This window comes from Penaeus vannamei, chromosome 32 (genome assembly GCF_042767895.1).
Source record: "Penaeus vannamei isolate JL-2024 chromosome 32, ASM4276789v1, whole genome shotgun sequence".
NCBI lineage: Eukaryota > Metazoa > Arthropoda > Malacostraca > Decapoda > Penaeidae > Penaeus > Penaeus vannamei.
The window spans coordinates 28,918,730-28,946,229 of record NC_091580.1 but is presented as its reverse complement, the minus strand read 5'-3'; the positions used below and the strand labels follow the sequence as shown (position 1 = coordinate 28,946,229).

General features: G+C 33.7%; 2 protein-coding genes across 5 annotated transcripts in view; one reads left to right on the top strand and one right to left on the bottom strand.

Moving 5' to 3' along the window:
• Klp64D (kinesin-like protein 64D) overlaps positions 1 to 19,699 on the top strand; it is a 27,812-nt gene extending 8,113 nt beyond the window's left edge. The window contains exons 5-15 of one of the 4 annotated variants that reach the window (XM_070144335.1): positions 124 to 263; positions 436 to 633; positions 1,012 to 1,183; positions 3,294 to 3,317; positions 3,470 to 3,558; positions 3,964 to 4,094; positions 4,824 to 5,004; positions 5,298 to 5,534; positions 6,016 to 6,141; positions 8,610 to 8,630; positions 15,552 to 19,699. In XM_070144335.1, the coding sequence (XP_070000436.1) occupies positions 124 to 263; positions 436 to 633; positions 1,012 to 1,183; positions 3,294 to 3,317; positions 3,470 to 3,558; positions 3,964 to 4,094; positions 4,824 to 5,004; positions 5,298 to 5,534; positions 6,016 to 6,141; positions 8,610 to 8,630; positions 15,552 to 15,692 (1,460 nt within the window). In that variant the 3' untranslated portion in view covers positions 15,693 to 19,699. The remainder of the gene's footprint in view (positions 1 to 123; positions 264 to 435; positions 634 to 1,011; positions 1,184 to 3,293; positions 3,318 to 3,469; positions 3,559 to 3,963; positions 4,095 to 4,823; positions 5,005 to 5,297; positions 5,535 to 6,015; positions 6,142 to 8,609; positions 8,631 to 15,551) is intronic. The other 3 variants (XM_070144338.1, XM_070144336.1, XM_027367165.2) reach the window with 3 other exon arrangements.
• mRpL41 (mitochondrial ribosomal protein L41) lies at positions 17,222 to 26,678 on the bottom strand. The gene is made up of 3 exons (XM_027367175.2): positions 26,468 to 26,678; positions 23,117 to 23,217; positions 17,222 to 22,390 (listed from the first exon to the last, which is right to left on the bottom strand). Exons 1-3 carry the CDS (start codon positions 26,637 to 26,639, stop codon positions 22,172 to 22,174), a joined length of 492 nt encoding a protein of 163 aa, XP_027222976.2. The 5' UTR covers positions 26,640 to 26,678; the 3' UTR covers positions 17,222 to 22,171.
• Between the last annotated feature and the right edge of the window lie 822 nt (positions 26,679 to 27,500).

Sequence of the window (27,500 nt, the reverse complement as noted above, 5' to 3'; positions counted from 1 at the left end):
GTGAGGTACATGATTCTTTGTTCCTGTTTTCAGAGTACAAAATTATATTTTCTTGTGTTAATTTTTATCACATAACGTGTGACAAGGAAAAATGATTTATTCCTGTGCTTTTATTTTTAACAGGGGCTGTCGGAGCAACCAACATGAACGCACACAGTTCACGATCACACGCTATCTTCACAATTACTATAGAGTGTGCAGAGAGAGGGGTGGATGGACAACAACACTGGAGAGTTGGGAAGCTTCACCTCGTAGATCTTGCAGTAAGTGTATTCTGTGCAGTGCTGTAAAACTATATTTTCTATCCCTCTGATGTCTATGAACAGACCTGAACAGACTGAATGAGGAACTGATTTTAGTAGATGTTTTAAATCATAGAGAAATATTTCTTTGTATAATGCAAATCTTCAGCTAACATTGTATGCATTTCTTTAGGGTTCCGAGCGACAGAGCAAAACAGGGGCAACAGGTCAGAGACTGAAGGAAGCTAGTAAAATTAATCTGTCCCTTTCAACCCTGGGAAATGTAATTTCGGCTCTGGTGGATGGAAGGTCGACGCATATACCTTATCGAAATTCTAAGTTGACAAGACTTCTACAGGATTCTTTGGGAGGCAACTCAAAAACGTTAATGGTAAGACATCTGATTTTTATCGCATATGAATAGATATATTGATAGATATACATTGATATCTATAACTATATTTTGGATGTATATATCTGTCTTTCTATATCAGCCTGTATGTATTTATCTATTTAATGGATTTTTTTGATAAGTGGATTTGTAATTATCCTTGTGTATTGTCCAAATTTAGGACCCAGATACAATAGAATTTTAGCTGAAATAAATTATTTGACATTTTTATCTTGATGTGTAGTTATGGACTAACTTAGGTGCTCTTTAATTGTATATCATTTACTAATTGCTTCTTTTTTGTGCAGAAGAATAGAACCTAACTATAAAGTAATTGAATGAAAGTTAAATTACATGAAATATTCTTTGTCTGTATAGTGTGCAAATATAGGACCAGCGAGTTACAACTATGACGAGACAATCAGCACGTTGCGCTATGCCAATCGCGCAAAGAACATCTGCAACAAAGCCAAGATCAATGAAGACCCAAAGGACGCTCTTCTACGGCGCCTCCAGGATGAGATAAAGACACTGAGAGGTCAACTTGAAGGTACTGTAATGTTACTGTTCAGGTATCGAGGATGTGTAAAGGAACCTTTAGTGTAGTATGGAAACAACACAGAAGCACCCTTTCCATTTTTTGGCACGTTTTTACCTTTTAGGGGATATTTCATTGAGGAAGATGTTCGTTCAGATTCTCTTTGCATTTTACATCTTACTAGCATAATCATATATATAATCATTCTTCTCGCCTTTGTGAGGGAAAATCAAGATGTTTCAGTGCACCTGCAGGCTGTATGTATCATAGTTGTAGGCTAATGTTGAATGATTTGGAGTATGTAAATCATACTTGAAGATGATAGACTGGAAAGAAATATTTTAAAATGTTGTTCATTAATTGATACAATCTCAGGAGGATTTACTATAAGAGTTACCACCTGTATGATTAGCTATCAGACAAAATTTCCCGAAGATTTAATATCACTATTTTATAGTTTATTTTGGATAATGAGCCATTTTTAGGCTCAACTTTGACTTTATGCAGAAAATAGCCCAGACATTATTCATATAATAATACATTAATGAATAAACCAAATTAAATCAGAGATATCATGAAAATAAAAGTAATGAATTACTCTCCTATTCAGCTACATCCCAGCTATACCCCTCCTTTCTCCTCGACATCAAAGGCTCTCGCTTCACACAGTCTCCCACTGAGGCAAATAATGTCCATGTTTGCACTTATCTCCACTCTCCCAGCAGTCCTTTGTGATACTCCCGAATTTTCTTTGCAGTTTTTCTGTCACATTTCAGCTCATTTGCCATATCTCTTGAGACTTACCTTTTTCTCTTGTATTTTGACAGTGCCAGGTTACTCCTTTTGGCATTCAACAGTACCTTCTTGTGTTTTCTGATCTGGCCTTTCTGACAGTTAAAAAGTTTCAAGCATTATTGTGATGGAAACAAGTGTAGTTTTGATCTTGGTACGGTATTCTTGGGTATGATTTACCCAAAATGTTCCTAAGCTTTTACCATTTATAAGAAATTTTGAGATTAATTATAATGTAATGCCTAAACAGTACCACGTAGCCCACAGAGGAATTCAAGGTGTTTTTAGTGTTAAATAGTTTAAAGCTATTAATAGGTAAAATTTTGTTGTCCAAAAGAAATGATGATATATTATGTTTACATTCATCACTACAGTTTTTCATGTCCTTTCTATGGACTGGGTGACAGTTGAAAAATCTGAAATGCTTCATTGAAAATACATGCACTGTGTATTAAATATTAGGATCACCACAGGTTTATTAAGTTGCACATTCTCTAAAATCTCAAAAAATATCTATAGGAGAATTTCTGTTGTCTAGAGAAGTTGGTATTATGACATTTTCACATTCATTAGTACAGTTCTTTAAACCTTTTCTGAGGTAAACATCCAAATACCTGAAATACATTAAAAATATATGAACTGTATTAGATATAAGGATCACCATTGGTTTATTAATTTGTCAAGTTACACAAACATTGTACAAAATTAATTATTAACAGTTATAAGAAGAGGAAACATATGCATATATAAGCAGAAACACACAGAAAATTAATTTGAATTATACTTAAGTATTTGCCACAATCACTAGAGCATCAGTAGATGCATGTAGAGGACAGAGGACCACTGGACACCTTTTCACTTACATCACTTGTTACTGGCCAACATTCACTCACAGTGCTTGTATGAACACAACTGCACTGTCACACTCAGTATTAAATGTTATCAGTTGGTGCTGATGCAAATGTTTCAAAAGTTGCAATAAGGCTAACTGAGAAATCTAGAATGCTGAATTATGAACTTTTGGTCCATCTTTTACTGTAGCTGATTTTTTTTTTTCAGTCAGTTAAGCTATGATATTTTTGTGATGTATTTTGATGTTTTTTTAAAAAAGGAATCAATGTTACTTTATTATGTTAACATTAGTTCCTTTTTTATGATTATGATTGATGCAGTGGCTTATAATCATGTCAATGCTACAGTAAAAGATTGGAGTATAAGATGCACTTGAATGCCAATTAGTTACATTGCGTATTGCCTATATCACACTGTAACTTAAGTGGTCTAGCTTGATTTAGATAATGTCCAACCTAACTTACTATCCCTGTTCTAGTCAGCGAAAAAGTTAGAGAAAAAGGTTAGTAGACATACATAGAATTTTGCTGTAGTAATTCAGTTGTTGTTTTTTTATTGTGCTTTGAAGTATCTGTTTGTTATCTGACTTAATGAGCATTTAGAACACAATTGGCATTGGAGAACATAGAAAGATACAAGTCCTATTCCTTTTAGACGAATCTGAGGAGGAAGATTCTGATGAAGAGGAACTGGAAGGGGAGGAAAAGCCTAAGAAAAAGAAGAAGAAATTGAAGGAAGAGGAGGTAAGTTGTTTCAATTGTATTAAAAGATATGTGTTTGGAAGTGATGGATTTTTTCATTGTTTCTTTCTTTCTTTCTTTCTTTCTTTCTTTCTTTCTCTCTTTTTTCTTATTTGATGATTATTTGTTTTATGTTTTATGCTTGATATGCATATTGCTTATGTTTATTAATTATCTATTTATCTCTTTTAGGACAGTTAATTCAATGATGTGATTTTCTGATTTAATCATTACTAATGTTTTTACTCATACACAAAGTGTAAAAGTAAAACAATATTTAGTTGAAAGCAAAGTATTTTGTACAGCTACTGAAAGAAATATAGAGATAAAGAGAAGTTAGCATTCCTTCAGTCTCACAGAAAGATTGAGATTGACAGCCCATGTTATATCCTGCTTCTTTTACCCCAGGTGGCTGCCATCCGCAAGAAGATCGAAGAGGAACGTAAGATGTTATCAGAAAGGAAGGACCTTGAGGAGGAGGAGAGGAACAAGGTGAAGAGTGACCTGGATAGACATGAAAAGGAGCTGAAGAAGGCCCAGTAAGTAATTTTGAACGTGGAATTGCAAGGGCGCTAATCGTTTCCAAGTAGCAATTTCAGGTTAATGAAATGAAGGACATATTTTTGTCTTTCATTTTATCTTTATTTTTTTATTATTATTATTATTATTTTCTCTTCTCTTCTTTTCTCTTCTTTCCTTTTCTTTTTTATCTTTCCTTTCATTTTTTTTTTTTTTTTTTTTTTTTTTTTTTTTTCTTGCACTGTAGGTGAGTTTCTAAAAATAACAGATATACTGGTGGAGTTGTAGTATTTTTGCACAGGAGTTGAATTATTGGTCATTGGTTATAATAAAAGGTTTATTAGAGAAGCAAAGCAAAGGAGATTTCTCAAATTTGGATAAATATTTTATGTATGTGTTTTGTTGAATGCTGTGGTATGGCAGCATAAAGACATGTATGTGTAAATGTATAACTTTAATCCCCCATGTCTAATTTGGGGGGGAAAAGGGAAAAAAAGAAGTAGATATGCATTTATCTATCTACCTAACTGACAGATACTCATAGCTAGAGTGATAGATATATATTTTGTGTATGTGCATGTCCATATGTATGAATTAATATTCATAAGGTCAGGCCTCTCCCAACTTTAACAAAGTGGCCAACGCATACTTTATCTTACTTCTCTCACTTTCTTTGACAGAAAATCACATACACAGTTAGACCAATTTATTTTTAGATAAGGAAGTTAAAACTAACCCTTGTTTTTCAGGAAAGAGCAGGAGGCCTTGAAACAGAGGTTACAAGGACTAGAACGCAAAATTCTCGTTGGTGGCGAAAATTTGTTGGAGAAAGCAGAGGAACAGGAGAGACTTTTGGAAGAATCAGCCAAGGAGCTTGAGGAGAGGAGGCGGCATGAAGAACAGCTCCGACACGCCATCACGCAAAAAGAGGTAAGGCGTCGTTTGAGAGTGCGTGAATGTGCGTAGGTGATGCTTGCGTACATGCATGCATTTGTGGCTCTGGGTGAGGAAGGTGCTAAAGATAAGTTTTAATTATTATGTAGCATTTTAGATACTAGGAAACAATAGAATATATCCATTGATTGAAGAGGTCTTAATGAAGCATTTTTTACATGGCATTTAAATGAAGGAAGTAACATGTTGCAGTGAAGATTTATTTGAGTTTTACTTGTAGGTTTCTGAATAGTAAGAGTTATGCATCCCATTTTTCTTAAACATTACAGGCAGAGAGAATTGACCTAGAAGAAAGGTATACCACTTTACAAGAAGAGAATGCTGGCAAGACCAGAAAGCTCAAAAAGGTGTGGACTCTGCTGATGGCCGCCAAGTCAGAACTGGGAGATATGCAGGCAGAACATCAACGGGAAATGGAGGCTCTTCTGGAGTCTGTGCGACACCTGTCTCGGGAACACAAGTTGCATCAGCTGATCATTGATTCTTTTATTCCATTGGAGTATCAGGTAACCATTTTTAGATATATATTTTTTCTTCTTCTTTCTTTCTTTCTCTCCTTTTTTGTGGGAGTGAAATATTTCTTTCTTTATATACCTGTCAGATACAAGAAAGAGTTAAGAAGACTTTAGCTCAAATATTGTGCACAAAGAATATAAATATAAGGTATGATAGCTGAGTCAGTAATATCAACTAAGTCGGCTTTATGTAACCAAGAATCAAAAGAGGTTAGAAGCAGAAATATCTACCCTAGCAAGCATGAATAAACCATGTAGCTGCACAAGTTAAATGGAGTCAACCTCATTTGATAAATCTGATTGGGCTATTATCCCTGACCAGTAATAACCATCACCACTGGACCTCAAAGAATTACAAAGCTGTATTTACACCAGAATCACATTTCAAATGTTTTACTTATAGCTACCTATACCTGTAAGTATATACTCATGTTTATGATATGCAAAGTTCATCACAAGGCTCAAATTTCAGGACATGGTTGAGCGCTACGTTCACTGGAATGAAGACATAGGTGAATGGCAGCTGAAGTGTGTTGCTTACACAGGAAACAACATGAGGAAACAGCTGGACAATGGTGATGCAGAAAAGGAGAATCAGGTAAGCAAGATTGTTATTTTCTTATTTTGTAGGAGCTGTAGTTTTGCACTTGAATGATTTATCCTCTCAGTTGTAGATTTGATTGTACAGGAATGGTGCTAGGGAGCTTTGTGGTAATACATTCCTGTAAAAAAAACTACTGTAAATGCTCTTTAGAGTATGAATAGTTTCAGAACATAAAATAAGCATTAATTTAATGCTGTGCCATGGCTTAGATTGAGATTGAAAACATTTTTGCAAAGCACAAGCGTATCCTTGTAGATAAATTGGTATCGATGGAAAGGGATGTATATTTCCAGTCATGACAGCTTGTGCTTAAGGTCCAGCCAACTCATGTTTAACAGCCATGTATTGTTGAAGTGGTTTCCCTTATAATGATTTTTTATCCCCCCCCTTGTGTTTTATGCTTTCCCTGTGCTTCTGCATTAGTGTGATGAGGTTCAAAGGCTCTCTCTTCAGTGTCAGATATCAGTTATAGAGCAAATGAGTAGAACTGTGAGAAAGATATGTCCCAGACTTGAAAAAGGCAAATCATATATATATAAGAATACTTTTCTGTTTTTTTACATGTCAGTTATTGTTAGGAAATGCCCCAGATTTATCAAGATGATAGTCTTCTACTCTCCATTGCTCCTTATCTGATGATGAAAAACGATGGATAGGAAAAGAAAATTCATAAGCAATGGCTTGAGGAGACATGCTGTTCTTATTATTTTGCATTTTATCTTTTTTCATTCTTTTTCACTCACAAGCGTGTTTCTTATTTTTCCTTTTGTAATTAGAAAAAGAATTAATGACTCCAAAATAGTATGATAAATCAATCTTTTGCTGAAGCAGTTACAGAGGTTAGTAATAAATGAATTAGGCCTATTCTGGGATTATGAGAGAGGAACGCCTTGCAGAATTAAGAACAGAGTAAACCTGAGGACTTCAGATCATTGGATTTGGATGCCTCATTGTCTGCATGTTTCCCAAAATCCAGGCATTAGGCTTACTTGATTGGCGACTCTCACAGATTTGTGGTGTGTAGGCTTGGTACACATGAACGTTAATGTGCAATGTCAAGACTCCGTGCCTCCCCTTTGTTACATTATTGTCTCTTATCTCTGCATGGGCATTTTTTCCTTTTTTGCCATTTTCTAAGGTCTGTTATTTGTCATTTGATATCATGTATCAAGATAGTAATAGAATGTTTTCCTTAGACAGATTCCATATCATCTTTCTACATAGTCTATAATTCTGTGCAATAACAGTAACGATGAGTAACATTTAGTTATTTGTATAATTTTTCATATTTTCCTTATATTTGATTTTCAGTAATATAGGAATAGGATCCTGAGCATGGAAAAAGTGTCCTCCCTGGAACCAGCGCTCTTCCAGTCATGGCTCATAGATAGTACAGTGCACAGTTGTTTACTGATGGAAACAGTGCCAGAGCCTTCCCCCCCCTTTTTTATGAAGGTATATTTACGTCAACTGGCCCTCAGGCAATTAGTTTCGTGATGTAATGGTCATGTCAATCAGATCCAAGCACTTAATTCAAGAACTGACTTGTGTTTATGCCAAGCAGTCAGCATTATGAAATGGAAATGTTTAAATCATGGAACAAGGGTAGAATGCACCATCCGTGAACCATTCCTGGAGGAGCACTGTCTCAAAAGAGGACACTATTTCTATACTCAGGATCCTATTGTTGCTCACTATGATCAGCAGCAGAGGGTGTGTTACAGAAAATTTAATGATGCAAAAATATATAAGAATGACTTTGTTACTTATTGTTATTGTTATTGTTATTGCACACATTTGTAGACACTACATAGAGATATATCTTGATACAGCATAACAAATATAGGCCTTAAAAAATGACAAACAGCAAAAAAGCCTTAAGAAGAAAAAGAGAAAATTATATTGCAAAGAGGGGGCAAGGAATCTTGATACCTCATACAAGTTTTCATGTGGACTGGACCTACGAGCTACTCACCCATGAGAGCGACCTCTCAGATACGACTGATACCCTGATTTTTGTCTACACACAGACCATAGAGCCCCTAGATACAATAGGTTAAGATTTGTCTATTATTAACAAAAGTTTTGATGTTAAACTTTAAATCAGTGACATATCTGAAAGACAAAACATTATTGTGGTAGGACAAGGGAATGTGACATTTTTATTATCAATTTTATAATGTTGTTATTAGTAGTAGTTGAAGTAGTATTGTAATTGTTGTTGTTATTAGTATTATCTATTATTGTTTTTATCATTTTCATCATTATTATCATTATTGTTAATGTTGAAAAATGAAGTCTTATATTTTTTTCTAATTAGACCTGCTTACCTACTAATACTATTCTATTTTTTGTAGATTGTAGGATTTTTTTTTTCTCTCTTTTGTCTAGATTACTTAACACATTTTTCAACCTCCCTTTTCTTCCTTCAATGCTAAGTGTTGTCTTGTTTTGGTCTGCAGTTGCCAGAAGGGAAGGAAGAGGTGCAGTGGTCTTTTCTAACTAATCATATGGAGATGGAATTTTTAATTGCAATTCTACCATTTAATCCTTCAGCAAAGGAGATTTATTTGGCCTTTATGCGAGACTCAGTTATTCTCATTATTATTGCATTTCTTTACTCTATTTGCCAGTGTATTCCAAAAGTGTATATTCATGATTATTCGACTGCAAATGACACGCGAATGCAGCATCTTGCATCCCTCTTTTCTAAAGCCCTAGACACTCGAAATAGTAATTTTGTGGAAGTAGTGACATATTTCTGTTCTTTTTAATTTCAAGTTTTTCGTTTTTAACATCATGTTATGTAACTTCAGCAGTGAATGAAAATTTGCATTTGTTTATTCATATTGTGGGTCACTATGTATTTTTCTTAGTATTCATATTATGTTGTTTTTTTTTGGGGGGGGTTTCCTTTCTTTCATCTGATATTTCTGAATTTAAATGCAATGTTAAATAGAATGGAATGTCATCATCATCATCATCATTGTTGTTATTGTTATTATTGTTGTTATTAGTAAAATTGTTATTATTATTATTATTATTATTATTATTAATATTATTGTTATTGTAATTAATATGAACATTGTTTTAGCAATAAGGATAATAGTAATGATAATTATAATGATGATAATAATAATGATAATGATAATAATAATAATAATGATAATAATAATAATAATAATTATAAAAATAATGGTAATGATGATAATGATAGTAATAATAATGTTTGTTTATTTACATTATGATAACTTCCAGAGGTAGAAGATAGCAAAAAGTTATTTTCGATGGATTAGGTAGGAGTTCATATCAGAAACATATTTTGAGATGATTAATATCAGAATTAAACATGAAACTAGAAGTTTTAGTAAAAATTGTGTGTATCATGCATTTCTCTGTGTCTGTTTGTCTGTATGATTGTGTTTATAATTAAAAGTTGATAGTGGGAGTCTTGATAATGTTCCAGTGCTCCGAGTTAAGGTTTTGAGCTGAGGGTATGTTCAGTAATGTTTGATTAGGTATGTTATGGATCATTTTTTATATGTGAAATTGACAATGTTTGGTGTAGTGATTGATTATTTATCTTTTAAATTCTTTAGACATTACACATTCTTCAGAATAGGGGATGCTTCACATTACCCTATTTTTTAGGAAAGATAGATTTTTGGGGAGTCAAAGAGAAATTGTGACATGTTCCTGTTGCAGTATATTTTATCAAAAGGCATTATGTGTACTCTTGGTACAATTTGCGTTATGTACCTGAAATGCAGCTCATTTTGCCGGAAATCTTGATTATAGATAATACAATGACCTGCATTTTCCTTTTTTTTCACATTCCATACTTCATTTCAGTAGTTGTTCTCATCTTTGAATATTAGTTTATCCTTTTTTGATATTCATTGTTTAACCCTGGAGCATAAAATATGAATGTTAGTTGTGCGCATGTGAGCATTGGATTTTGATAAGCATTGTCTTGTGCCTGATTCGTATGTTTATCTAAGAGTCAAGTCTTTTTTTTTTTAGTTATTGCCCACATGACCATCAGGTCCCATGTCACTGTGATGAATTTAGAGAATGGTATGAATGAGATTGAGTAATTCTGCAATGCAAGATAATTAGATGACAGTTCCTTGCGTATTTTTCAGAAAAGATTCATTTTAAACAAGTGAATTGAAATGTCAGTCATATGTCTTGTATTGGGAAATTATTTGTTCTCGTTCTCACCATGTACCAACTCTCATGTTTGTGTGCATGCATGTTCGTCGATGCATCAGTAAATTTGTCAATTTTCGGTGCAGGTGGAGTCTGCTCTGAGAATGAAGAGACTGACCTCTTTGAAAGGAAGACAAGTAATCTTACTTAAGATCTTAAGATATATCTTTTGTTTATTTTTTCACAATTTATTTTTGTGTGTAGTTGCATGCTTATCAATGAACGTGTCTTTAGGCATCATCAGGACTTTTTCAAGAAGCTATTTTTACCTTTATTTTTCATCTTTTTATGTATTTCAAGATGCTCTTTTATCTTTTTTTTTATCTTAATTAATAGAAAAAGTTACATGTTTGAGTATCAATAAAGATTTTTTTGAAAAATATGCATTTAATGGAGATATAATGGAGCAATCTGCAATTTTTTATAACCGAGGCTATGGTATTTGAAATCAGTTACTCAGTGTAAAGTACAGAAGCATTTTGCAGGTGGAATGACAGTAGAAATCTGACAGACACAGAGAGCATACCATGGGTCAGAGTCAGTGAGCAATATACCCATAGTAATAGCTTTAGTATGCACCTGTGAAATTTTTAGGTCTTTGCATAAGTTCAGCTAAAGCTAAACCTTAATTTGCTTTTTAACAACCATAGCAAGTAATTTTCCTTCAGACACTTTTGTAAAGTAGTTAATGTTTGTTCTTTCATTGTCGAAAGGCAGCTTTTTTGTTTATTTTTGTGTAATTTGCTTTTGTCATGTTCTGTCTTATTGTGTGCAGCTTTGAAATTTTTTTATGAGGAAACCAGATTTTTCTGCCTTGATTTTAGTTTGTCAGGCAAGGAAATGCAAGAGAGAAGCAAATATATAATAAAAAGAACTCTTTTTCATTATTTTTTCCCATCCTTTTCTTTCTTCTTTTTCCTTTTTCAGATTTTTCATTTTCAGTATAAGTTTTGAGAAATCTTTGTGATACAGGTACTCAAAAGTCAAACATGATCTTAGGTATAGATGAATAGGGACATAATATTAAGAGATTTTCATGAATGAAAGTAAGCTTTTTGATAGGTCACATTACTCCTAAGAATATTTGTTTGTAAGAATGCTTACAGAAACCCATATAAGCCAAAATGTAGACCCAGAATTATGCAGGGCGCAAACAGGCTAATGCTGCCATTGGCCTGGGACTGTTACTCTCAACTTCACTTGGAAAAATATATACATTTAAGTACCTCACTTACCATGGAAAAATCAAAACAGTGACTAATACAAGGCCAATAAATGTATTACTGAAAACTGTTCTTTAGAGAAAATCAAGTATAGAGAGATATGCTTAGTGTTCTTTGTCTTGTGAAGTATCTATGTACATTTTGGGGCAGTTGGAAGGGCACTTGGAGTTGTTAGTGAGTCTTTCATACAATGAATTGCACACATCATGCCAGTGGTTTTGGAAAGCCAGCTAGCTAAGTCTTTTGGTCCTAGTATATCAACTTGAATAACTAGTGAATTTGGAATGACTGCTTGCAAGTGGACGTAGAAACCAGCATATGAAGAACTTCCCCACAAAGGGTTGTGGTGGACAAGTATCCACTTCATCTAAGATGAAGAAAGTCGGCAAATAACACCTTTGATTATTAAAGTGGGTTTGTCATAGCTTGGATCTTAAATGAGGTAAATAATTATATTTGTTGTAACAACTGAGTCAGTATGGAGACCTTGGAAATGGCCCTATGCACCTTGTTCTAAATATGGCCCAGATGATTAAATTGGTGAAAAATTAATTTGTCAGATGGACAGTTTGGTAAATCTGTCTTAGGATTTTATTTTCATCTTGGTTTATTGATGACAGGCCTTAACAAATTTTGGGGATTGTAAAACTGGCATTCTGATTACAATTTTTCTTTCATTATTATTATTGCTTTGACCGTTAGTCTTCATAGTGTTTGTAGAAGATGCATATCATATTGACGAAGATTATTTAGATGGACTTTGTTGTTATTGTTATTTATCATTTATTTATTTTTGATCTTTGTTTTGGTCTCTCTTTTTTCCATTTATCATCATCATCACCAGTGATATTTTATTATGTGTACCAATATCAGAAATAATCCCATTGCTTTTGCCAGTTTTTATTATTAATTGGTTTCATGTATACAGGTATATGAAAAATGCTGTTTGGTGAATGCCTAAAGAAAGCTTTAACGTTCATTGGCCTGCATTTTTTTTATTATAGAAATTATGCTTTTTGTTTAATTAATTAACATACTTAAAAAGAAAGCTTTTGTAACTGTCTGTGCTTTAGTTGTTTTTTTGTGTAAGATCAGACTCATCTGTACATAGCTGTATGTTATACAGACCTATATATATCATAATTTTCTTTTTGAATATATTTCTTCTTCTTTGTCTTCCCTTTTCCTCAGCATCATTATTTTTTTTATACATAAATGTTTTTGTAATTAATTTCTTCTTGTTCTTCTTCCTTTTCTTTGCCTCGTCTCGTTTTCATACCTAAATGTTTTTTTGTAATTAAAGATATGTTATTAACCACTTTTCACTGAGGGATGTCTATTTTGATTTAATAGATATATGGTCCTCAGTCAAAAATTCTGGATAGTGGGAAAAAATATTGCACAAAGTCCATGTTTAAGGGTTGATGTGTATCTTGACGTAGACAGTTTAACTTTTTAAAATAATGTGCTTGGAAGAGGATTTCATGGTTGTCCTCAAGTATTTGACGGGAAAGGATCCAGATTTTGTTTGTTATAAGAAATGTAGGGTTGGGAATGTGCGTTGTATGTCGTGATCGTGATTGTGGTCTTTGGGTTTTGCTTTTCATGTCTCATATATGGGACACCCGTCATTATTGGGTTAATTTCCTTATTCTTAATTCATATTATGTTTGTCACGTTTTTCACTTATTCATAGTAGCGTCCTCTCTCGCTCTCTTTCTCCTTTTCTGTTTATTGGTTTTGTGTACTTGTTTATTGATTTATCTATTTGTTTATTTACACTATACCAAAACAATACTGTAAGATGCAGTTGCTTATTAGGGTTTCAATTAATTTCATCATTTAAAGGTGTTTTTCAGAATACAGTGGAAAATTATGGTTGTTAAGGTCAATTTCACCTTCTGTAATATCTGATTTTTTGTCACTATTTACATCTGATTCCTTATAGAAGTTGCATTGGTGTTTTGATTTAGGCATCATCTTTTAAGGGAATTTATCAAAAGAGGAAAAATTACGTAATAGACTTCCATATCTAGAATATTTTACACTTTGTCTGAAAATTTCAAAAGGTTTATGTAGCGGCAAAAGAGCTTGCCTATTACCCTATTAAGGCATTGAGTGCATGAATATATGCACTATGTATTGTGGTGGCTTTGTTTATTTTTTTCAATGAAGAAGACTACTGAAGGTCTTATTAGGCAATTGTACAAGATACCTGACCTCTTTTATTTACCCCATTTCTTCAATTTAAAAGAATATATGTTATTGTTAGTATTGCTAATATTATAATGAAGATATTATTAAAGGTAATAGAAATAACATCAATAACTTATTATAAAAAAATTCCTGATATTCATGAAGTGTATTAAATGGGTATTAACAAAAACTGTAGGCCTAGTGTTTGGTTGACTTAGCATTTGTGAAGCCATCTATGTGTAAATAAAATGAAAATGATAAAACCATGTTAAAGCTGGTCTCCAACCTGTTCTGTGTGGGCCCCTTCCTCAAATATTGTATTTTACTGGCATAGGCAGCTCATGCCAATAATTATCTCAGGACAAAAATACACCTACCCTTCACTAAGTGATGGTTGCCCTTTTTCCCCCCACAGAGTTTCTCAGATTCCACCATAATTCATAGAGCTCATACATAATTACCCTCTTTATCAAGCCTTCCCTTCCTCCCAAGCAGAAATTCAGGGGCACATCCCACGGGTTGGAAACCACGGGGTTAAGAGAAGTGTCGGTGATTTGGAATCATAGAGGGTAATGCTTGGGTTATTCATGGGAGGGACTTTAGACTTCATACGTTTTGTAAGTTATGAAAAGTTTAATATTATCTTGGTAATAAATTGGTAAACCCGGATGTTAGTTGAAGTTTACAGGGAGTAGAATGCTTTTAATTGATTTCCGTGTAAACTTAGCTTAATTTTTTGTAATCACTGTATTGGAAGCAAAGGTTTTATGAAAATGATGATATTGGTTCTTATGTGTAACCTTTTTTTTTTCACTTAATAACATATCTTGGTGTGAAAATTATTATTTACGGGATACATTTAAATCCTCTCGGAGGACTAATTATTTTACTTAAAAACTTGAGTTGCTGCATGATACAGCTGTTTCTTGACATGCTATCTGACTGCCTCTAAGCCTTTAGTGGAGCTGTTGATGTATGTATTGTTGCTGCTTTTATGGATAGTTCCTTATATAGGTATTATTTTTTATTAGAGTGAAGACAGTAAAGTAATTCTTCTTCTTTGGTAGTGAGAATTACTTTGGATTTATAAACAAATTTCCTAGATGCATTTCCTGTAATAATATAATTCAGTGTTTGGTAGCTTATAGGATGGAAACTTGCTCTTTTACCATTTTGATGGTTAGTTTACAACCTAAATGGGATATTCAATTTTTATATCTTGAAGCTGAGAATATTGCCTCAGTTCTAATAGAATGCTTTCAAGTCATGAATTTATTCGCTATTGTGTGCGTACTGCTGAATTAAATGTATTTTTATATTATTGGATTGCTCATCTTCTACATACATGTATCTTTCTTTGGTCTTATAAGCACAAAAGTTTAGAAATACATGTATATACACATACATAAAAATGTACATATACACACATATACATATATCCTCCTGAAATCTGACCCAGAAAGGGATTGAGGCTTGCATATATTTCCCACTAACAAGAAGTCCAATTCTCCATTAACAAGAAGTCCCATTGGGCATGATTCTTTGCCCAAAGGGATGGTGGCTTTGGCCACACACACATAATACATGTAAGCACACTTGTATGTAAAGATGTGTTGTAATGCATACATTGTATCATTGATATTCTGTAGAACAGCTGCATAGTTCTTGGTATTATCAACGTGCATCTGATAGCTATATCATGATAGGATCAAAATCAGCCAATGATTGTCAGCCATGAAATAAAGCCTTATAACCTTCTGATTTATGTTCCAGAACCAAGATGGGGATATGTGGCAGGTCTACAAGACATACAGTCCTGAAGTGTATACAAAACCTGCTGCCAAACCACTTAGAAAGAAATCAGGTATTCCGAGACCCAAACATGCCAGGTCTGCACGGAAGTACGACAAGTAGCTTCAACTCATTCCCAAATTTTTATCACCCTTGGAAGGGTGATACAGATTTGCGTGGTGTGGAGACATCATAGTATTGGCAGGGGAGTTAAAGAGCCAGTTTAAACCCAGCAGTGAAAAGCAAACTATATTATTATAATGCAAAGAGTGTGTATGGAAATGAGCTTTATAAGTGGTAGTATAGTAAACCAAAGTAAGATAGGAGATGGAGATGGAAATTTCCACTTTTTCTTCAACATTTTTTTTTTTTTTTTTCCAAGGGTGGTTTTGTTATTGTTTATTTATTTATTTATTTATTTATTTATTTATTTATTTATTTATTTATCTCAGAAATTATTGTGATTGAATGAAGGTCAGATCTTTGGGTAGGATTCCTGAGTTTTTCAAAGTAAAAACAAACAGCCATAGGGCAACATTAGTACAGTTAATTACTTTGCTAGGTAATGTGACTGTTTGTATGTTTGAACAGATATGTATGCCTGTGTGTGTGTGTGTGCTTGTCCTTTTGTAGTTACTATATCAGAATCTCTCATCACGTGAAAAAGTCACAGCCTGTATGCAGACAAATATAATACTTGCAAGCATGTGTGTATCTGTATGAGAGCTTATTTATTTATATTTATAAACTAGTTAATGGGATTCTGTATGATTTTATTTTTCATTGTATCATTTCAGTATCCAGACTTAGTAAGAAAGATAATAGATTAAAGGAACAGGAATGCATTTCAAAATGCCAAGATTAGATAGAGCCGAGGCAGATTTGTTGATACAGATTTAAGAGAACTTACTAGTCAATAATGCTTTTGTATGAGTTTTTAAAAAGGGTTGTAGCTATGTCATCTCTTTACAGTCTCTTCTGGTATTTATTTTCATCATAAGTGCCCTTTGTATTTACTTTGTTCTTTTTGTATGATATGGTCATTATGCGTGTGTAAAATAATTGATTCTTACTTCGGCCAAAGCTGCCGAAGCGAGCGCCATCACTCATGTTCTGAGATCAGAATTCTTGTCTTTTACAATATGAATTTTTTCCCACTGTAGTGCATAATACTGTTTATAGAGATGGGAAAGAACAAGTGTGTTCATCCTGTTCCATTTGGAGGTCTCAAAAGAGCCATGACATGTCATTGCATTCCTCTTTTAAATGTTTCCATATCTAGTCATACCACATAGTCACATCTTTTATGGCATGATTTATTTTATTTTATTTATTTATCATAATTGTTTTATTTCCTCCATACACAACAGTTTTCAGGAGTAGGTCAGAGTATCTGTCTTTTGTGTGTAGTAGTATGTGTGCTTGAAGGAGGCCAGAAGGTTCCTTACACTCATCTTGTAAGAGGCATTTATTTCTTCAGTTTGTAGCTCACTTTGTTGCTATTTTTTCCCCCCTCCCTCCCTCCCTCTCTCAAACGTATTTGCATCATGATCATAGGCAGCCAGAGAGAGAGAGGGAACTATTTGCAAAATACATTTTGTCCTTTTGTTTTAGGAAATACAATTAGTACAGTGCAGCATATGGGGGGTATCGTATGAGTAAAGAAGTGAACAGCAGTACTTTGGGAATTGGTAAATACTATAATTTTGAATTTATGAAAACCATTAGAGATGGGATCTTTTAGTAACATTATGTTTCTTGTGAGTGGTAAGGGGTTGCTGTTACACTGTAGGGAACACTCTTTAAATGAAATTGCAAAGAAATTGAGCATTAGGAGTAGATGTCTTTTATGTTGATATTAGATGGGCTCTTGTAAAGTGTGTGTTTGGCAGGTCAGTTGCTCCGTAGGTAGTAGGTAGTAGAGCATGAAATAAAATTAATCTTAGTTTACATGCATACTGCATACTGCCCTTGAAAATGGGTGGCGGCACATTCAGCATCACATGAAAATTGGTTCTATATGAAAAAATGTGCGATACCCCTCTTTAAGTTAATCCTGCTTTTAATGCAGCTAACCCAGGTCTGAGATTGTTATAAAGAGGTAGACCATTATTATGATTTGCACAAATTGAAGTTAAAATTGGTCATTTCCTTTTTTTTGATAGTTTTTTATAATGGTTGATGAATGCAAGACCGTTCCTGTATTTGGAGAATGTTTGGGTCACATATATCATTTAAGAAGGAAGAAATTGATGGAGTAAATGGCCAAAATATCTGTTGATCCTTTTTTTTTTTTTGTATTCTATTCCTGCCTCTTTTTATATGTAAAGCTTGTAGCTGGAAAATGCAATTATGATTCTTTAAAAGTAATGTTGATATTTCAAGATGAAGGTAATAGCAGCTGTGATAATTTTGGTTCAGGTTATGTTAGCATATTATGCTTTATTAGATTTGTAATTTTGTTTCAGGATCATTTATACTTTGCATATGAAGGTATGCACTTCGTGTTTAAGTTATTTATTGATAAGTGAACACTGTGGTCTCATGCTATGTAGTTCACTTACTTCTGTAATGACAACTTCATTGAGATTGTATTTGTCAGCATATACATGGTCACATAATGGTGGATAAACAGTGAAAACATAAGGTACTTTGTTTCATCCACTCTGCAAAGACTTCATATTTGTATTGTAGATAATGCTCAGGTTCTGTGTTAACTCTTGAAATGGGTTGCTCAGTGAGCTTGCCCTGTATATCCAGAAGTTATTGTAAAGCATAAGGTAATTACTCTAACTGTTATTGATGGATAGACTAAGCACAAAAACATTTCCATTTGGCCTTATACCATGTAAGCCGCAGGCCCCCAATGTCTGTGATTAACTTAAGATACGATTCTCTTTAGGTGACCAAGTGTATTCTGAGGACATCTTTCATATAGTAGTCTGTATAGTGTAAAATGAGAATCACAAGCATGTTTATTGATGTAAAAATATATATAGTCTCAGATGATTGTAATTAAGTGATTTTTGGAATTTACTTTACATGAACCTGGTGTATGGTAACGAGCATGAATGGAAAGTGGAATCATGTATAGATATATAATTAGGAGATAGTCTGTGATCAGAAAAACAGCAGCTAATTAGACAGGTTTATATGCTCATTTTTCCAGTTGCTTAGTCATAATTTTGCTCCTTTGTACTTACTTACAGAAATGATCATATGTAAAATTGATCTAAAATAATTTATGCACTACAAAAAGTTGCAAGAACGATTCTTAACCTTGTCTCGGTTCACAATGATTCAAGGGAAAATTTTGATTGGAACGCAAATAATCATGACAGTATAATATATTTCTGAAATAAACTTCCAGTCCCATTTCTCTGCTGTGCTTCACTAATAATTAATTGTAATCTCCAAATAGAATGAACAAAGGTACAGTTATAACTTGCCACTTTTCACAGGAATGCAAGACAGCAAGTTGCAGTACTATCTGGTGATAAATCTATAATCAGATGAGAGAAACCTATCTCATTCATAACTCACTTTGATGATAAACTTGGTATTTTTCCTTTATCTTGGATGTTACTTTGGTGTTCTTATCTTTGTTTGTTTTTCATTACTTATTAGTTTTTTATATATAAATTTTTATGTACCCTTTACTAAGCTTAACAAAATAAGTAGAGTTTTGCCGAGAGTGAAGTGTCTATATTATTAGCTAAAATTAAATTATTTTAATACTTTGTATGTATTTATCATGGACTGAAATATAGACTGCCTAAAGATTTTATCATATGACATTTGAGAATCTGATTGTCATCTCTTTACTAAAGAATTTATTATGTCATGTAGTTAGTAATATAAAGTGCTTTGACTTGTCACATAGTCTCAGTTAAATGATTCCATTAGTGTCATTATGTGCTGATATACTTAAATAATTTGTAATGTTACCAATTGGTATGTGATGGTTTTATATCATAGTCTTTAGGCTTTAAACAATAGTCAGTTTGTTTCATTACAATTCAAGGGTACTAATGTTCATTTTAGACGATTCTTTAGAAGTTTTGTTTGGAGGAAATAATGATGTACAACTGTAAAGATGTCCAAGACAAAAATAAAATTTGGAAAATTTATTTGTTAATATTTGCCTACCCTTCCCCATCAATGTCAGAAATGTTGGCATTTTGGCCACCCAGCCAAACACTCACTCCACAGCCCGGTGCCCTCTATGTGCCCTCTATGGGCCCAACCTCGTCATGGCCATTCAAATTGGCCTGCTCAGTCACCTACTTGTGGTATTTTATTGGAGCTGCTCTGCCTATAATCTCAAATGTGAGGTAGCAGTTCTGATCCAAACTAGGCCTCAGTCTACGTGAGGCTAGACAGAAAGCATAATGATGAGGTTTTTCTCTATTTACATATTTCAAGACAGTCCTTCCCTCTGCTCCCCTCCCATCTCCAAAAGATGTGTGCTTCTCCCCAGTATATCTTCCCTCTGTCCTGAATCATCCTACCTCTATTCTCCCTATCCCCCAGTCAAACCCCTTTTCCATTCTAAATCCAGATACTCCAATCTTTACCACTTCATCGATGTCTACCCTTCCTCCCCCTCACTTTACCCGTCGTTCCACACAACCTAAAGGTTCTACCCCATCTTCGCCTTCCACACACCCTCTTCTACACCCTCCTTTTCCTCTGCTCCTTGAACATCTATCCCCTCTTCTTCTCACGACAGAACTTTTGCTTCTCAGACCTCCGTACCCAAAGCCCCTCCTGAAATTATTGAAGACATACAAAAGTTCCATCTTCCAATCCCTTTATTCCTAGTCCTACATTCAAAGTATTTGCCTTAATCCATTCCCTTTTCATTCTCCCTTATCCTTACCTCTACCACCTGGATATTCATGTGAATCGCTTCTGTCGCAACAGTGTCCTTCTCCGGATTCCTCCCCTCCTGACACTCTTCCTAATACTTCACCTCCTTCCCCCAATCCCTTTACCTCATCCCCCAGACTCTTCTGCTACTTTTCCAATTGCCATCTCTACCTGTATTTTCCTTAAAGCTATTTTCTTATAACCCACAGCAACATATACGCCCCATTTCATCAATTGCCATATACCCTTAACCTTTTCCTTTATTAATCATACTATTCTATAATACTCTATAACCTTTGACATTTAACTCTCTTTATCCTAATTGTTACCTCATTTACCCTTTTCACCGTAATACTTTACCAGAGTGCTTTATGAGCTTAAATGTTTAACACATTTATTTGTTTCAACCATTAATATTAGCCTAACCATTAATATGTAGCTTTAAACCTATCTGCCATCAGCTTTCTTCTCAGTGACTGTAACCAAGGGCCCAAAATGTGCAAAACTGATTAAAACTGGCTTGACTGTGCATGACATAATGATGTTATCCTGGTACAGGGAATAGTCTACCATGGTGTGCTGTAGATATGTAATGCAACTGTGTTTCCTTTGTTTCTTCTCAACCAATACATTCCAACATAGACTACTGTAACTCTGTACTGCATACACAACATTGGCCTGTAAGACATCAACCCCAAAGTCTAATATCAGCTTCATAAATGTTGACTCACTAAGCAGGACATTTTGATCAAGTTTTCAAAAGCTTTCAGTTGACAATAGAATAATCAATAATCAATAAAATAAACCCCTCACACAAATGTTACACTCACTTGTGTACGTATAATACTGGAAACTCCCTGTGGTGAAAATAGCCTCATTTTGCTTCTGGACCAAGTCTGCACCCTGAAGTTTTGCTGATGAAGATGTTATGGATATAGATCCCTTGCCTGTCTGCTTTAGCTTCCCAGTGTTGAAAAATGCACTTAATCATAATGCTGAAAGAAGAAAGAAAAGACAATGCAAAATTAGTTGAGGTGAGGGCAAAAGACCAAGGTAGGGGCAATCCCTACATTTGGCCTCAGTTTCCGTCCCCGAAGCCCCACACAACTACAACGAACAAGGTATTGGGAGGAGATTTCTGATGATGATGATGATTGGTCAAGATGACTGATGATGAGTGGTGACTGATGATAACAATGACAATGACAAAAGAAATAATACACCTAGAGGTTCCTTTAATAAAATAAGTATTTTCTCAAAATTTTTAATACAATTTACACTGTACAAAACATTGAACAAATGACTTAAACCTTATTTACAAAGTTTTTTTTATTTTTCCATATATGGTCATATTTAGTAAAAGAATAATTAAATAGATATATAAAATAAAAATAAATTTTAGAATAATAGCACAACTAATTATGAAAATGACAGTAGTAGTATCAAATAATTAATAACAATTACTTTAATATCAATAATAATAATAATAATAATCACAATAATAATGGTAATATTAACAATACTACTACTACTAATAATAATAACAATGAAAATAATAATAGAAAAAAAATAATAACATAAAAAAAAAAAAAAAAAAAAAAAAAAGCCAGACTCACATTTCTCTAATAATTTAACGAACTTTCCTATACAACACAATCATCTTTATATACAAATGATGCCACCAAGCTAATGCCACTCCTTGCAATAGCCAAGCTCCTCACGTCCAAAGCTCAGAACCTGTCTGACCCTATCTTCAGTGCCCTTTCCTTCGCAACTTCCGGAGTGAGCTGTTCCTCCTCCGATGGCTCTAGGGGTCTGCCCTCCTCATCTAGCTTGCCAGCTTTGAAGTCCTCTGCGATCTTCTGGCTGTACACTGCGTGGAAAAGGTCTTGGGGACGGAATTCTCCCTGGACGACATCTGGCACGCGGTAGGATACGTAGGGTTTGAGCTGAAATGTTTGGAATAAAATATTATTGCTGCATGTATATATAAAATCAAGGAATTCAAAGACCATAAGAGAAAAAATCAGTAAATAAGCTTATCAAATGAAAGATGATTAACTAGTAGCAAGAGTCTTCAACATGGGTAAAATTTTCTTGCTTTTATATTCTGTACTAACATCATTGCATAAGCTGATCTTAAAAATGAGAGGAAAAAAAATTATATATATCAAAAATAAGGATAGTTTTGTTCAATAAAAATTTATATAATCTTCAAAAAAATCATTTTGAAAGAGTTTGGACATATAATAATTTTAAAAATTAGCCGTAGTGAGAAAACTATACATATTCATCTGGGATCCATATTCAGTGCTTGTACTGAAGCCACAGACAGATCCATGAAATAGTCATATCTTTTCTGACTAACACTTTTTAGTATTTCTTTATGGTTTTTCTCTTATCTCCTCTTTTTCTTCAACCATTTTTATTTCCTTACAATCCCCTGACCAGCTATCAGGACCTAAACTTTGGCCGGCAGATAAGAAATACACAGAAATATCCCAAAAAGACCATACATGTGAAAGAATGAGAAATCAACCAAAAAGCATGAAAATAAAGTAAATAAAGATACTATAGAAAGAAAATTATCCAACAATCCAAAAACAAAAAAAGAAAAAAAGATAAGAGAGCAAACACAAAACATACAGGCTTCTACAAAAAGTCATGAACCTTACCTTAAACCCTTCTAAGTCAGGTACTATTAGCTCTGGAATCTTTTCAGGAATCACTTCGTACTTCTTCCCCACAAGTTCACCAACTGGCCTCACACCACGACCTAAAAGTAAATGAGAATACCAATAAAACAATGTAACTGATGTGAATAATCTAAAAAAATAATAAAAAATAAATTAATAATAATAATAACAATAAAAATAACAATAACAATAACAATTAAAACAAAAATAACAATAATAATAAAGATAATAATAAAAAATAAATTAATTTATAAATAAAAATATAAACACACACACACATGTTGGGGGTGTTCTCATCTATCTCCCAAACAGTATACATCAGTTCATATCTCACCTGAAATCATAAGATATGTGCTTCGTTATCTCCCATCCTCGTTCGCCAAAGTAGGGATCACGAAGTCTTGGATAAACCCGTTTAATGTAGGGTTTGAAGAAAGAGTCTCTTCTATGTCTACTCTTTATTGTTGCTAAGCCTTGAGGGGTTACATACATCGCCGCTAGGGCATACATTTGACCGGTCATAGAAAACGGATTGCACATCGTTGCACGGGTATCACAAACATAATAATTGTTAGTCAATTTATACATAGGAACTTGTAGTGTTAATAGCATATATCATTTAGTGTATGTTAATACATAACAACACACACACACACACACACACACACACACACACACACACACACACACACACACACACACACACACACACACACACACATATATACAGACATATACAGACATATACAGACATATACAGATACATACAGATATATACATTTATATATAGAGACATACACTCATATATATATATACTTCATGGTTTCACTACTTCATTGATTTCCTGATGTATGTTACACATTATCCTGGTGACTCACATTGTTCGTTTGATTTGGCACCTTTTCTGCAACATCTTTTGTGTGACAGGAATCGAGTAGGCGGTAAATATTTATTGAGTTGCCAGATGCATTCTTCCTACTTCGGATATTTTATGCATAATCGTACTTATGTTGGATATATATAACACCGCACAACCCACCATAAGATAGCAAAATTCATCTAGGATATTTTATTTCAAAATACCCTGTACTAGTCGAAAAAATAATCAGTACTGTAAAACAGCTAGCCGTTAATTGCAAACATTCCTATTACATCCCAGAAGTGGGTCGAGCTTAGCAGCCTGTCTTGCCTCCAAACACAGGAAAGCCTTAAGTGTTGCATCGCATCGCGCGACACCCTAAATGCCATCGGAAAAGATGGCAAATGTCTAGTTTATGAATTAGGCCTCTTTTCAAACTACCCCCTAATCTCCAACAATCTCGGACGACCTGTGGGAAATCAGCCACATTTATTAGGCTGTATCTCCTGCATTATCAGAAAGTCATAAGGCACTCCTGAAACTTGTTGTCTGTCTGTCTGTCTGTCTGTCTGTCTGTCTGTGTCTGTCTGTCTGTCTGTCTGTCTGTCTGTCTGTCTGTCTGTCTGTCTGTCTGTCTGTCTGTCTGTCTGTCTGTCTGTCTGTCTGTCTGTCTGTCTGTCTGTCTGTCTGTCTGTCTGTCAGTCTGTCTGTCTGTCTGTCTGTCTGTCTGTCTATCTATCTATCTATACATATATATATAAAACTGGTAATTTTTCAATTTTAAATAGCCACCCCACCTTTTGCATATGAAACGTTTCTTATTTCCGTTCAACCTCTCCATAACACAAAATTTACCTTCTACTAAAAGGTTGCGTGGAACTGGACCTATACCGGAATTAAAACTATTCTATGCATTTTCCAGGCAGACTCAATAGGCCTTTTTTCAGGTCCCAAGAAAATGTCTATCTACACAAGAAGGTGTCGCTTTTTTCATTTATGACACTTCTCCCGGCCAATCGCGACAGCAATGCTGCCGATGCTTCTACGCTGTTGCCACAGGTGCGGCTCCACCCCCATTCCTATGAATTGTACTCGAGTTGACGAATCTGATTTTGTTTTTGAATTGTATCAATTAACAAATCACTGGTTTACTAATGTAACATTAGGAAATAACAATAATTACAAGTTGTTAGTTATCAACATCTTCAAATTACAAATCAAACGACGGAAAACTATCGAAATCAGTTGAAAATGCACGGGCCCTAAGCGAATCCCATCATACTTCTTCAATCGTCCATCGACAATGGTTTCGAAGGTCACACTTCTTTAAATATTTTGAAAATGACACTATTTATTGATTGATATCAGCTACATTCAAAAGGATATATAGGTTTACGTGTGCATATTCAATTATACATACATAATAAGTAAAATGATTATGTAAAACCTAATATATATTTTCATAATATTCTTCTAACCATTCGAACACATTCTGTATATAAAACATGAGATACTTCCCCGTATATTATTCGTCATGGAATACTTTTGGAGGCCTGAATATTGCCCAAAATTGAGGCATAAATGATATAAGAAAAGCAGTAACAAGCCTTACATGACATATCGCATAAAAATGTACACATACGAAAGATAAACCTGAACTTCACTCTTCTTAGCCATAGCCCTATTAATATGAAAGCATATAAACCTTAAACTCTATATTGTTATATATGGTAGTAGTGTATATTTTTAATATTATATTTCTGCATATATATGTATATATATACATATACATACATAAATGCATATATATATATATATATATATATATATATATATATATATATATATATATATATATATATATATATATATATATATATATATATGCATGTGTGCATACATGTGTTTAAATATATATATGTGTGTGTGTATACTGTATATATAGGTATGTATGTATGTACACATTTCTGTATGTATGTTTATAATATATATACATTTAAGCACACATACATGCGCGTGCGTGCGTAAATACTTTAAAACTAGTACTTAGTGCAATAGTACCCTCATTAACATCATCAAAGTTACTAATCTTGCACCATACAGTGGAGCATCAACTTTGAACTTCCCATTTTCTTCCAGTTTTAAAACGGGCAGAAGTGCTCCGCACACTCATCAGCCAGGTGCAGTTCCTCATATATGACTCCGCCCCCATAAATAGGGGCGTAGTCATGGGAAACTGTAGCACTACACCTCTTGGCGCCGGAAAAAAGACCTAATGTCTATCTCGCCAGAATAGTTATGAGAGATTAGTTAAGTGCCGACTATTTTCAATACTAATACTTTATAGTCATCATCTAATTACAACCTGTCTCAAGACCTACCAAAGCTGTCAATATTCTGTACCTTAAATAAACAGATCTATTGATATTTCTCAAAATATCACGTTTACATAAAGCATGGCAAGTACTCACTGAACATCTGATGAAATTCTGAAGTAGGATCACTTTTCACCTGCTGTTTGAACTGTCTCGTCCCTCTTTTGCCATACATAAGAAACTTCCTGAAGTTCTTCTTGCCATACGCTGTGGCGGAGGTCGAAATCACTCGAGTCTGGACCAGGGAGGAGGTCAAAGGGAGAGCCATCTTGGGTTTGTTGATGTTCTGGAGCCGAGGGACCGTGGGTGTAAAGCCGGTTGTCGAATGGATAGTAATTTTCTAATACAGTAGTGATTTTTCTAATACTATCTTTTATGCTTTGTTTTAATTTTTCTGATTACTCGAGAATTTTACTTGTAGATAGATGTGTAGTCTCTGGTGCCGAGGGGTCGTTTTCTTTTAGTTTTACTTTCTGATTACTTGAAAATTTATTTTTTTGATAAATGTATATATAAACATATACATATGTATATACATATATATATATATATATATATATATATATATATATATATATGTATATATGTATATATATATAAATATATATATGTAAATATAAATATAAATGTAAATATATATATATATATATATATATATGTATATATATATATATATATATATATATATATAGAGAGAGAGAGAGAGAGAGAGAGAGAGAGAGAGAGAGAGAGAGAGAGAGACATAAATGTGTGTGTGCGTGCGCGCGCGCGCGTATGTGTGAGCATGTGTGTAAGTGTGTGTGTGTGTGTGTGCATACACGCACACATATATGTGTATGTGTACATATGTATATATACATTTATATATGTATATATATATATATATATATATATATATATATATATATATATATGCATAAACACATATATATATGCATGTACGTATGTGTATGTATGTATGTATATGTATATACATATACATACATACATACATATATATATATATATATATATATATATATATATATATATATATGCATCTACATATATATATATATATATATATATATATATACATATATATATATATATAAATATATATATATATATATATATATATATATATATA